Source organism: Otolemur garnettii, unplaced genomic scaffold (assembly GCF_000181295.1).
Source record: "Otolemur garnettii isolate 467f Iridium unplaced genomic scaffold, OtoGar3 scaffold00009, whole genome shotgun sequence".
Lineage (NCBI taxonomy): Eukaryota > Metazoa > Chordata > Mammalia > Primates > Galagidae > Otolemur > Otolemur garnettii.
The window spans coordinates 29,471,037-29,485,368 of record NW_003852404.1 but is presented as its reverse complement, the minus strand read 5'-3'; the positions used below and the strand labels follow the sequence as shown (position 1 = coordinate 29,485,368).

At 34.1% G+C, this 14,332-nt stretch overlaps 1 protein-coding gene across 2 annotated transcripts in view; it reads right to left on the bottom strand.

Moving 5' to 3' along the window:
• The window catches only part of CADM2 (cell adhesion molecule 2), a 1,018,247-nt gene that overhangs the window by 112,471 nt on the left and 891,444 nt on the right, over positions 1 to 14,332 (bottom strand). For both annotated transcript variants that reach the window (XM_012801497.2, XM_003783925.3), the window contains one exon: positions 4,029 to 4,119. In XM_012801497.2, coding sequence (XP_012656951.2) covers positions 4,029 to 4,119 — 91 coding nt within the window. The remainder of the gene's footprint in view (positions 1 to 4,028; positions 4,120 to 14,332) is intronic.

The following is a 14,332-nucleotide window of genomic DNA, read 5'->3' as shown; positions in this document are numbered from 1 at the left end:
CCTTGAGCAACAGGTGCTATCCAAGTTAGACTGTCTTTAAAGAGATGAATGCTTTCATTTAAGGAACATGATAGTTACTTTGAAAATGTAGATGAGTTAATTCCAAGATGTTTTGTAAGTATAAAAAAGAAGCAACTGTCTAAAGGAAAAGAGATCAAAAAATTTGACTATAACTTTTACGTCAATGGTCTGGTAGTCTAAAGTGAAAGAAAATGATAAAGGTAAAGTGAATAATGGGGATATAATACAAGAAAATGAATTAATACATATTTGCATATTGGCCACAGCATATAGAATATAACATTAGAACCTATCAAAATAAAGATAAAATATAACGACCATGTTTTAGCCTTCATGGAGCTTAGGAATTCATTGCCAAAGAATACTATACTACATATAAGTTTTTAATATGACTATGAACTTGTGCTAGAAATGATCAGTTTGATAAAAATGTGGCAAGTGTTCAGAAAAAATATAAATACAGAGCAAAGCCTGATATAGGAGGATGGCAATGGTAAAATGTATCATGAGACAGGCCAGTTGTTCACCCTGGAGCACTCAGAGGTTCAACATCCGTGGTGAAAATAATTGTTAGGCCCTTTTTATTTTTCTAAAGCAACTTTGGCTACCATAAATAGCAATTTATATTCAGCAATGTATGCAGCAGCGAATAATTGAAAGAATGGAAGCTTTGATTTATACTGACGTGAATTCAAATTCTGATTTATTAATTTTATTAATAAATGTGAAAAAACATGGAAATATGGTTAATATTTTTGAACCTTAGTTTTCTTTTCTTTGAAATAGACTTTTCTTGATCTATTTCCCAAATTATATAATCAGGATCCTTCTAAGAATGTAACTTTTTATTTCTTAAACTTCCTAAAAGCTTTTATATTCTTAAATAAGACAAGATTGTGTTTTTCATTCACACATAGTATTATTACATATTCAAAATTATTCATTGGTAACTGACAAAAAATCCACAGACACATCTATTTAACCATATGTAAGGTAAATGTTATGAACTACTTAAATATCTAATTATATGAACTTAGCAATCTGATTATTCTTAGAAATAAAATGATGTTTCTACTATGGACAGTATCTCATCGTAACATAATTAGATAATATCTGAGCATGTATCTAGTTATTTACAAGCATTCTATAAATCACATTTCCTACCTTCACCTCATTTACTTGCATAAATGGAACACTTACGCTAAATGCACACATAGGTTTTTTGATAAGCCTTGAGAAGAAAACACTTTAAAAGTCTCTAGAAAATAATTACTAGAAGCGAGAACAATTTTAAAATATCAGAACTGTGGTGAGGAAGGTGTGGATTCACTTTGAGTGGTGTGATAAATCTTTTTTTTTATAAGTTTATAGGAATGGGGGTAATCATGGGCTTGATAGTGTCTTTTTGTCCCTCTGGACCTATATATTGTAAAATTAATAAATTTGTATAAATTTAAACTGTTTGACTTACCCTAACTAAGCCAGCCATGGCTTGTTGTTTGGGCCAAGACTTGGGCCACTCATCTAAGACTATGATGGAAACATTTGTTCTTGTATCTACTATTTTTTGAAATTGTTGTTTTAATAGTAACAGCATATACAAGTCTCTCATCTGTAACTTGAATAACTCAATAAACGGCTTTTTTCATATTATCTCTACTTTTAAAACCTCCCGTCTTTTTGTTAGAGCTTTTTATTTTTTTAATTTGACATAGGGCAATAAAAATAATTGAGTAATATGGCCACTGGCTTGAGCCTATCAAGGAACACTTGAGTTAATTATAATTTGAATTTTATCAGTATAATCAGAGTTAATTAATGTAAACTTTTATTCCTTTTAAATTTAAACTTGACTATTCCAATAAGAATCCCACTGTCCCTTTGGGGAAAGGCCCACAAACTCTTGTAGAAATTTTAAGAGGCTCTGTCTTGACATAGGGGAAATATCTTGCACACAACATAAATCTACTATTTTACTGTCTGCTGTGGGAGGTGACAACTATTGTATTGAGGTGTAGGATTTGGTGTCTGATTTTTTTTTTTTTTTTCACTGCAAGGACATCATTGTTGTCATAGTTTGTACTGTTTGTGGGACAAACTACTAAATTGGAGTTACCTCATTTTGATTTGGGGCCTGGGGCTGGCCCCTCTCTCTGCCTTTTTGAACTGCAGAGGGTGGGTTTTTGACTTTATTAAATTTAGAGTGGCAGCCTTTTATTTACTGTTTCTCTTATTTGTATCTGTGGCAAATCTTTGGTGGAAGTGTATTTCTATGAGTTTTCTGATTGTCCTGTGATAGCTGAGATGTTTGTTGTGGGCACTGTTTTTTAATATGTTCTCCTTGATCACAATCAGAACGTGTTTTAGAAAATTTGGGAATTGTTTTCTGATTTGAATTGTTGTCATGGCTTGAGTCATTACTACAGTTGTATGTGCAGTGTTTCCAACTCCCTCACAGGCTGTAATGTAACTTGTAATCACATCTCTTCTTAGAGGAATCTTTTCTTTCATAGGTTGAATTGTAGATTGGCAGTCAAGGTTTGTCTGTTTATATGTCATCAATTTGACAACAGTTTTCTTGTCATGGTCATCTAGGATGGTCTTTTCAGCTATGTCTTGAAGACAAGAGATGAAATCTGGATAGGGCTTGATTGTTTTTTGTCTAAGAGCTGTAAAAGACAGGCACAGGTCTCTCTTATTCTGAGTTTTGTTCTTTAGAGTGGTAAATAATCAAGCTGCATAAAACTGAGGAAGTTAAAATGCCAGATGTCTCACAATTCTGCTAGAAAAGTTCCTCATGGGATGATACAAAACCTACATTTAAATAACGTGAATATTTTTGGAAGCAAATTTTTAGTAATTTAGCCTGATTTGGAGAAGTAATCCCATATACTTCTGTACAGAGAATGATTAAATTACTCCTATTACAATTTTTGAACAAAATGGATATCTACTGGAAGTTTTTAAAAAGTACATAAATTACATAAGCTAGGCCTAGACTACAGTGTTAGTACATTATAATGATCACATTGGGTTCAATAGTTTCTTTTCTTTTCTTTTTTTTTTGGAGACGGTCTCACTTTGTCACACTCTGTAGAATGCTGTGGCATCATAGCTCATAGCAACCTCAAACTCTTAGGTTTAAGCCATTCTCTTGTCTCAGTCTCCCAAGTAGCTGGGACTATAGGTGCCCTCCACGACACCCGGCTATATTAGAGACAAAGTCTTGCTCTGGCTCAGGCTGGTCTCGATTCTGTAAGCTCAGGTAATCTACCCACCTCAGCCTCCAAGAGTACTAGGATTACATGCGTGAGCCATCACGCCCAGACTGGTTTCAATAGTAACAACAGATTACTTGAATAATCTATATTTAAATAGGTATTCTTTGAATGAGTGGTTTATAAACATGAATGCCCAAAAGTAAAGGTTTAAAGTTGAAGGGACATTAGTGCCCACATATTCTAATAACATAATCTCTTCATAATTGTGAAATGCAATTCATTCACGTTACTTCCATGTATATCACATTCACAAATTATGCCTTAATGGCTGCCACATAAGAAATACAGACTTGATTTCTCTTATTATGAAAATGATTTCCCATGTAACCTTAAAACTCTGACATATGGTGGGGATGTTTCTATATTTTCAAAGTTGCTCCTTGGAGAACTTAGCTCAGCAATGTGCAGCTTTTATCCATTTCAATGTAAACAGTGGCTGATTAAACCTACAGTCTTTTCAGGTTGAAATATGTTATTGGAAAAAAAAAAAAAAAGCAAAAGGAAAATCACAGCTGGAAAACTTCCCAGAAACTTCACTAGATGACAAAGTAAAAACCAATCTTGCATAGACACTTAATGAAGACATGGTTCAGGAGTTTCTCTGTTCTAGAGATCCCTTCCCCCACCCGGAAAAGACAAAAACAGTAGATTTCTACAGTTAAAGCCTGTAATCAAAGTGGGATAGAAAAAGAAGTAAAAAACTTTATTGCTCATTAATTCACTTACAGTGGTTTTCCTTTGGATTCACAAGTCAAGATTAAAGGCTGTCCTTCTTGTGGAAAGGGAGTGGATGGTATAATCTTCACTGATGGTGTATCTAGGACAAAGCAGAATATTAAGACAGGTTGTTAAACACGTATACTTAGTGGTGCATCATGCTGTATATTCAACACTTCTTATATAGTCCTCCTAATTGTATATCATTATTAGGAGTTTCTCAGATTTGGTAAAACAAAAGGTGTGATTTTAAGAAACTACCACCTTGTCTGCATATCTGCCTATCTTATGGGCACCACTGTTGTATTATTTCTGAAATCTGAATTTAAAAATGAAATTGCAAAAAGTGGTTCAGATGAATATCAAGCACTTCATACAATTGTTTCTTCAACTATTTATAGATGGCTGTGAATACTATTATTATGGACTGAATGCATTTGAATAATAACACTTTCTTTGTTGCTGGAACACTGGGGACTCACAATAAGGAACCCAGCGTATGAACTCAGGATCAACTACTGTCTTATAACCACTATGCAGAATCTTTTTTGAAAATGCACTAATCCAGCACCAATCACGTGCCATTTGCTCTGAAGTAGTTAGCAAGTCATTTCAAATAGCTACTTATGGGGTGCTATAACATAACAGATAGAAAATGATTTATTTCCATTTAACAATAAAATCATCCCTAGTGAAAACGTACTCATGAATACTTCAAAATTTTATATTTATAACTTGTATGACAGGTAATATTATTTAATCAATACACAGATAGAATTGAAAAATAAGCTTAAAGCAAGAGACAATATAAACAACCCGCCCCCTTTTTTTTTTTGAGACAGAGTCTCACTATGTCACCCTCGGTAGAGTGCTGTGGCATCACAGCTCACAGTAACCTCAAATTCTTGGGTTCAAGAGATACTCTTGCCTCAGTCTTCTGAGTAGCTGGGACTACAGGTGCCTGCCACAAAGCCTGGCTATTTTTCCGTTGCATTTGTCATTGTTTAGCTGGCCTGGGCTGGGTTTGAACCCTCCAGCCTCGGTGTATGTGGCCAACACTGTAACCACTGTGCTATGAGTGCCGAGCCAACACACTGGGTTTTTTATGGGATTTTGCTAGTCCCGGCACTGTCTGCTCCACAGCCATCATAGAATTGTTCTGCCTTATCTCCACATTCTCCACAAGCAACAAAACAGGTTCTGAACTTTCCAGATTGTCATAATTATTCTCACCCTTCCCTTAGTCATAATAGAACTGAACGGCCCTGATGTTATATTCATTCTCTGATTTTGGAGGCACTTAAACAACATTCAATTATGTAATTTCAGTTTAGTTATCACATTTAAGAAAAGTTTATTTAGATTGGTCATATATGGGACTATATACTCTGATTCTATGGAAGACTTTATGTCATATTTCAAAGTTATTTACCTTTCACATGTATTCTTTCCCAATTCTTCAAACAAGAAAATATATTTAATATAATGAAAAATGAAAGTCTGGTTACCAATAGGCATTCCATATACATCATGATAAATAATTGTGGTGCAAAATCACTCAGAAAAAAATTAATTTGACATGGTAAGTATTTATTATATTTTTAACAGAACAAAAAAAAAAAAGGAATGGCAGATTTAAATATACTTCATTGATTTTTCAATTATCATCACTCATGAAACCAGTTATTTCCTAGGATTAGCATGTAATCTAGTCTCCAGAGCAGGCCATTTTAAAAGGCGAAAGAGAAGCTAGTAATAACAATACAGTGAGAGAGGAAGGAACCAGAAATGTTCTGATCAAACTGACACCTGTAGACTTTTGACCTTGAACAAAATATACCAATAGCAAAATTTATTTATTTCCCCATCATTAATTTTTTTTAATTTTTTTTTTTTTTTTTTTGTAGACACAGAGTCTTACTTTATCACCCTCAGTAAAGTGCTGTGGCATCGCAGCTCATAGCAACCTCCAACTCCTGAGCTTAGGTGATTCTCTTGCCTCAGCCTCCCAAGTAGCTGGGACTACAGACGTCCGCCACAACGCCTGCCTATTTTTTGTTGCAGTTTGGCAGGGGCCAGGCTCGCCATCCTAGGTATATGGGGTCAGCACCCTACCCACTGAGCCACAAGCACTGTCCCTAAGAAACAAATATTTTCTTTTCCAGGAAAAAGGGTAGGAGAATAAAGATACAAAAAGTATAATTCCAGGAAACAATAATGTTAACTTGGCTGTCTGTGATGGTTAATTTTATGTCAAATTGATTGTGCCTTGGGGTGTCCAGCTACGTGGTCAAACATCATTCTGGGGATACTATGAGGATGTTTTTGAATGATATTAACATCTAAGCCAGTTGGTTGAGTAAAGAATATTTCCCATTATTATGTGGAGGGGTCTTAGTCAAATAGTTGGAAGCCTGAATAGAACAAGAAGGCTAACTCTCCTCTAAGCAGAAGAGAATTCTTTCCTACCTTAGGACTAGGACAGAAACACTGGTCTTTCTGGGTCTCAGTCTGCAGCCCAAGGACAGAAACTATACCATCAACTCCATTGGCTCTCAGGCCGTCAGAGCCAAAGTAGAACTAAACCTTGGCTCTTTTGGGTTTCCAGCTTGCTGACTCACCTGGGAAATTTGGGGGCTTGCCCTCCTCCATAATCATGTGGACTATTTCTTATAATAAATTTCTTTTTATATGGATGAGTTCTGACAATTAAGTTCACAATAACTTGCCACTGTACCCTTACATTGGCAGCACTATACAAACAGCTTGATCAGGTTTCATAACCCTGATTTCTCAGTGTCTCACAGATGTGCTCTGCCTCATGTGGCAGTGTAGTGCTAAGTGGCCTTCATCATTATTGTTGTGTATTTCTGTGTGCCCTGAGAATGCTGGAGCTTAAATTGGAGCAACAAGCAAACATTAAATTTCATGTTAAACCTAGTCTGAGCGGAGTGAAATAAGGGACATGTTAATCCAAGTTTATGGGGATAATGCCATGAAGACAAGGGCAGAGCATAAAGAGATCAAACATTTTTCTGAGGGCAGAGAAATTGTCACTAATTAAGAGAGGTCAGAGTGATCAGTAACCAGTAGAACTGATGAAATCATTGCAAAAATTCATGTAATTGTTTGTTAAAATTTTCAATTGTGACAAACATAGCAGATCAAGTAAACATCGACAGAGAAAGGGTTAGATAAGATATTCTTAACTGAAAATCTTGGCCCCAGAAAGGTGTGTGTAAAAATGGTCCCTAAGGAGCTCAGCAATGAACAAAAGAAAAGGAGAGTTGAAGTTGCCAAGGCATTTTAGAGAGGCAAGACAGTATTTTGGACCATGTTAATACTCTGATGAATGACAGGTGTATCAATATGACCTTAAAACAAACTGTCCAAGTGCACAATGGAAGTCAGCCAATTCTCCATGAGAAAAAGTTCCATTACCTTAAATGGAGTTGAAACAATGTTGCTGATCTTTTATCATATTAGAGAAATTGTTTGTTATGAATTTGTACCAATGAGACAATCAGTTAACCAAGTTAATATTTGGAAGTGCTGAAAGGTTGAGTGAAAAAGATGAACCAACATGAACTTTTCACCCAAAACTCATGGCTTTTATATCACAACAATGCACCAACTCACATAGCACTGTCTGTGAGGGACGTTGTAGCCATTAAACAATGACAGTATTGGAATACTTTCCTTCAGATCTGGCCCCCAGCGACTTTTCTCTTTACCCCAAAGTAAAGGAAATACTGAGAGAAAGACATTTTGATTATATTCAGGATACCAATGGTAATATGAAGGGTGGGCCAGGTGTTGGCAAAAGTGCCTGGCTGCCCAAGGGGAGGACTTCAACAGTGACCACAGTGATATTCAGCAATGAGGCATCTAGCACTTTTTCTAGGATGAGTTCATAAACTTAATTGTGAGACCTTATACATAATATTTATAATATATGTTATAAATAAATATTTGAATGAAAGGGAACATTTAATAACTAGGTTTAATTTCATAATACAAGCTATATACTGTTATTATAAGCCCTACATTTAGTAAAATCTCCTTTTTTATTTTTCACATGGTTGTTTCATCCACATTTTGAACACTCAAGATCCAATACTGAAGATATTAGCTTATTCAGTTCTGCGTCTTCAGATCTAACAAAATGCTTAATATGCTATAAGAACTCTTTAAATGTTGGAAGAATGAATAAATTAATTACTGCCTATTTCTCTCAAAATGTAAGGGAATGGTGCATTTTGGCCAAGAATATAAACATAGGATCATTTTCATTCATTCACAAATAATTGTTCAGTATTTACTAATAACAAAATAAATATGCAGATATCTTAAAAGCAAATTATTAACCACTCTAAGGATTTTGTAGGAAAATACTTTTATGAATATTTCTTTAAAAAATTTATATTTGAAACCAAAAAAATACCACTTTCTCTTGGTATTATTTCTTTTACTTTTATCTGACAAATTTTGTGGCTCATTTAGGATGAAACACAATTACTCTCAAGAGATAGATTAATGGACAAAAGACTTTTCTTTTCTTAAAGTAAATGATAAAAGCTTTATGAACGTAGGAAGTAAGGATCCTTCCTGTTCCATTTGAATGATTCAGGATTTAAATCAAAGTACAGATATTGGCCTAGTGGACTAGATTTTCTATATCCTTAACAAAAAATTTTAGAAGAAAAATGATCTGTGATGAGGCTACTTAAAAACCACCTAATGGACAATCTTAGAAGCACAAGCTTTTAAGGTATTTAATGTCATTGATTTGACATTTATCCATCACTAAAGGTTGGATAAATAGTTTGCAGGTGAATAAAAAGTTTTAAATCCAATACTGTGTTAATAGAAAAACCTGGTTTATTTCTTCTGTAATCAAAGAAATATTAAAGGAATTCAAGGTTATGTAAGTAACATCTAACCTCTTGCAGATACCGGTCAAACTACTAAATAGGATAAACAACCCAAACTAATATCTAATATTAGCTCAATAACTAATACATTGAGTGAATGTGTTGATTTATAAGAGAAAGTAGTAGTCATTTGCATTGCTCATGGCTACGTAGTCTTTGCTTGAAAAGAAACTATTGCCTTAATAAATTCATTTGTCCACAAAAACTATTTCCTTCGAGTATACTTATTCATTACTTTAGCAAACATTTATATAGTTTCTAAAACATACAAGGCATGATGCTAGAACCCATTTATATGCATCATTTCACTAGAGTGAAACATTGTAACATTTGCACTGTAACATCTGCCTTATAACACCTCAGATGATAGTTTTCATAAATAGGGCTACTGAGTGAGCACTTAGCTATTCTTAGGAATTCATCCTCATCAGAGAAGGTTCATTTTTATTTTGTTCACAAGTTTATCTTTAGTGCCTGAAATAACTACTGTACCTGTATTAAGTATTTGTTCAATAAATTAATAAATAATGGACTTTTATAATTTTGTTCTACTTCTGGTTAGGAGCACTAGTATGTTATAAAACAAACTTTACCTATCACTATTATTTTTTAATCATCATAAACATTGATCAAATATTTGGTAAACCATACTCAATGATATAAATGCTTTAGATGCACCTGCTCACACACGCTTTCATAAGGAATACAAGAAAAAAGATCTTCATTGTACAGAATATAAACCAAGGCTCACAGGAGTGAAGTGACATAACCTTAATTAATATGATCTTTTCTCCCCGATCTTAACCTCACTTCAACAATGAGTTCGTGTTTCCTATTCTCTCTTAAAGACAATAGGGATCTGCGCTTCTTGTAATAATATTTTCTGTGTCTTCTATCCTCCAAATCAACCTCTTCTAGTTGGATTAGAAACTGCACCAAGGCTTTCTTTGGCTCTACATCACCTGCATGTTTTAAAGTCTACATGTTGAAGTTGCTAAATCCAATGCATTACATGTCTATGAGTTTCTCTCTCTTCTCCCTCATACCTTTCCTGTTTGGCAGTTGAAAATATTTCTTTCTTTTTTCTTTTTTTTTTTTTTTTTGAGACAGAGACTCAAGCTGTCTCCCTGGGTAGAGTGCTGTAGCATCACAGCTCACAGCAACCTCCAACTCCTGTGCTCAAGCAAGTCTCCTGCCTCTGCCTCCCAAGTAGCTGGGACCACAGGCACCCGCCACAATGCCTGGCCATTTTTTGGTTGCAGCCATCATTGTTGTTTGGTGGGCCCAGGCTGGATTCGAACCCACCACCTTAGGTGTATGTGGCTGGTGCCTTAGCCGCTTGAGCCACAGGCGCCGAGCTGAAAATATTTTTAATATATACTTCACCATCACATTAATCACAACATTTTCTTCTCATTTATATATTCTTTTTATCTATCAATAACAAAAATGCTGCCACAGAGAATTTTTTATTAAAGGAAATTCAGAAACTTTTATTTTGTGGACAAAAATACTTCCAACTCTTGGTTTATTGCAATATCATTACACATTGTTTCCAAACTAAAGAATTTCTGTAATGCCCTTATATAAATCTCTTGGTACTAATATTAATACTAAAGAAAATTAGCTACCAGCGCAGCTGTGTAAAGCCACTTTATATTTATTATAAAATAGTGGTTCTCAGTTAGAGGTGAGGATATTTTGTAAGATGTGAAGATGTGTTTTATTGTTACAATGGAAGGATGGAAGGAGAGGATACCACTGGCGTCCAAAATGAAGAGGCCAGGAACCCTGCTAAACATCCCGCACCCACAGGGCAGTCCCCAAATGAACGAGTATCTGGCCCATGATGTCAATAATATCCTCCCCTAAAATGTTCAAAATTTACTCTATTTATGACCTATATATCCTTCTCGGTACAACAGATTCTTAGCCTTTACAGTAGTGAATTGTGATACTGTGTACATTTATGGGATGCTTAAACTCTCATATTATTATTTAGTCATGAAATGAATGAAATGGTTAATATGCTGAGTAGGTCCATTGTGTTACTTTCCTAAAATGAAAAGCTATAAATCAAACTCCATTACACCTTAAGTTCCCCCACTTATTATCTGAAGTCCTAGACCAAGAGTTAACTGGAACCATTTTAGCTGCAGCACCTGCCATCCATTTATCTGATGTACGATGAACTTTTTCTAAGACATCTAACTTACTTTCCCAGCTTGTAATATTGCAGTCAAACTGAAGCTTTCACTGTTCATTTAACTCACATGTCTTTTCTCAATGCACAAAACTATCAAGTAATGTTTCTTTAACAGTGTGTTAAATTTCTTTTGCTCCTCATACAAAATTGCTTTTGTGGAGATGATTCCAATTTTAGGAAATATTTATAAATTATTGTATGTATAAGGCACCTTACTACTAATGTTATGCAAATTCTATCCATCCACAGAAATAGTAACTCACAGGAATTTAGTCTACATAACAAAGTGATGTATCTTTCGAAACAATGCAAAGTTGAAAATTGTGGGCACCTTTGTACTACGGGGATGGATTGTGGAAGTCAGAGTGAAGGAAAAGATTGAATATATTTGTCAGAAACACAGAAGGCTACCCAGATAAGTGTCATTTAAAATATTTCAGAGAATACATAATATTTGTCTGGGGGGAGGGGAAGGAGATAATTTAAAGAGAGTGGGAAATGAACAAAGAATTGGTGTAGAGAAAAACTGTGGGCTGCAAACAAAGGACCTAGAAAAAACGTAAAGGGGAAGGTGCATTATCTGAAAAAGGGTACTAAGAGTGGGTGGCATCATGGGGGATACGTTTATAAAGCTTTGAAGGTCAAATTGAAGAGATTGGACACTATGGTAGAAGCAATAAGAAATCATCTTATGTTTATTAGTTATTATCAGACTCAGATCAAGATTTAGAAAGACATAGTGGCCAGTGTGTAAAACTGAATGAATCTGGGAGAGATAAAAAACAGCATGCCTCTGTCTAACGTTGAGCCATAAGGAAGATCTTAAGGAGAAACGGAAGTTCACATAAAAATACAGGAAATCAATGCCATCACTATTTTGTTCTGTTTTAATGCATACATTTTTACAGTTCTGGACTCTTGAGAATATTATTATATTCAAGGGCATTCAATATAGTTCTAACTATTGTTAAGGAATAATATTTCACGATTTGTATTTTTTCTGTTTTAGAGGGCCTCAAAAAAATGAAAAACTCCTTTCAAAAACAGATTTTAAACTATCCTACCTCTCAGTTATGATACAAAAACTTTGAACCATTTTATAAATCGAAGATATATTTATGAAATTACAGTGTTGCCGTAGCATTGAGAAATCTTGCTATTTCAGCATCCTCGGTATTACTTTGCTATGTACTCATCAGTTATCCCCAACTATGATGAACAGAATCACACGAGAAAAGTGTAAAGACAGCGACTTCATCCAGAGCGGTGCTTCTCAATACAGTAAAATGTTTTCACATGTGGCCATTTGAATTTCAATATAAATTATTTTAAATTAAATTAAATTTAAAATGTGGTTTCTTAGACACAAGATCCACATTCCAGTTGCTGAGAAGCTGAAAACAGCTGAACAATGGCTCCTCTTTGGGGATAGACAGAGAACATTTCCAGTGTCAGATTAAGTTCTATGAGACAGGGCTGGGGCAGAAGGTTCAAGCAAGAGTAATATAAATCACCGCTGTCTTCTTATCCCTGTTCACTCATAAGATTACTGAGCCTTTGTATTTTCTTTCAAGAAGGTTTAAGAGAAGTCTACAGAGAATAGCACCAGTTTTGTTCTGTTTACTAGTGTGTTTCTTGTTTTAGCTTTCATGATCTTAGTTAAGGGTTCTGAATCTTTCAGATTCTGCCCATAAGAAGGGGAGGAAATTGACCAAAAAGACATATTAGAAAAATACAAATATTAGAAAAATCAGAATATAAATGCAAATAGCAAATAGTGGAACTCTAAACTCAAGATGATGGTAAACAAGATTGCACTTTTGTTATTCTACGTAAATTGTATCAAGTTAATAAATGGGTGAGTAAACAATTTATAACTAAAGGAAGACGTCATTGTACAATATTTTGTCACCATACCATTTTACTAAAAGGGAATATGACAATGTTCTCTAATCTTGGGTATAAGAATTTATATGCTCTGTAAGCAGAAAAGTGCTGAAAGTATTTGATGATGAAGACATTTTAAAAATTTATTTTGATTTTATTTTAATTGTTGCTTATAAATCTAAAAATTAATGTTTGTAACTTTCAAATAACGATATTTTTAGTCTTTTGGAAAAAATTATGAGCCATTAAAAGTTTTAAAGTATCACATTCTGATAATACGAGTGCAAGAACTAAAAGTAATGATAAGGGCAGACACAGTAGAGGTGTATTTTAAATCCAGGCTCATCATTTTTAGAAGATATACATGTTACAAGATATACATGTTACAGGATCAACGGGCTGTTGCCCGTTTTGGTTATACATATGACTAAACCCGGGAAATATGGATTACAAATTCAGAATTTCTGTTTAAATATTTATCAAAAGATCTAATAGAAATTTTCGTTATCCTTTTGTTATTGCACATATACATTATTCAAAATATGACTTATAAAATAAAAAAAAAAATGCTGGACCAGATAGTCAATGGTAATGTTTCTTGGTATATCAATAATTAACATATTAATGTTTCATACATTCATTCAATAAAATAAAAAAAATAATAAAAATATTGAAATAGAGTTCTCACACTAGGCTACCTTTAGTAGTAAAGTGAAAGGAAATGCATCTTTTTCTATACGACACAGATTGACTCAAGATTCTAGTATGTGCAAGATTTCATAAGCCTTCTGAGATAGTCCCAATTAAAATCCTTCCAAAGCATCCCCAGGTACAAATATTTTGTGAGTTGAACAGTTTATTTTAATTTCTGAAAAATAAAACCTAAAGATAGTTTTCATTTTACCTTTTCTGGTTCCTTTTATATTCCATTTCCTAGGACTATAAATAATTTGTGATAGACAAGAAAATTAGATAATCAGAATTTCATAAATGAGGTGCCATGTAATTGAGACATGTTATTTTATTTCTTTTTTTCTTAATTTTTTCATTAAATCATAACTGTGTACATTAATGGGGTATAATTTATAACTGTGCATTTATGGGGTACAATGTGATGATTTTCTATGCAATTTGGAATGCTTACATCAAACTGGTTAACATAGCCTTCACTTCATTTACTTAATTATCATGTTAAGACATTTATATTCTATTCTTAATAGATTTGACATGTACCCTTGCCATATGCACCATAGGAGAGGTCTCACCGATTCCCCTCCCTCCATCCA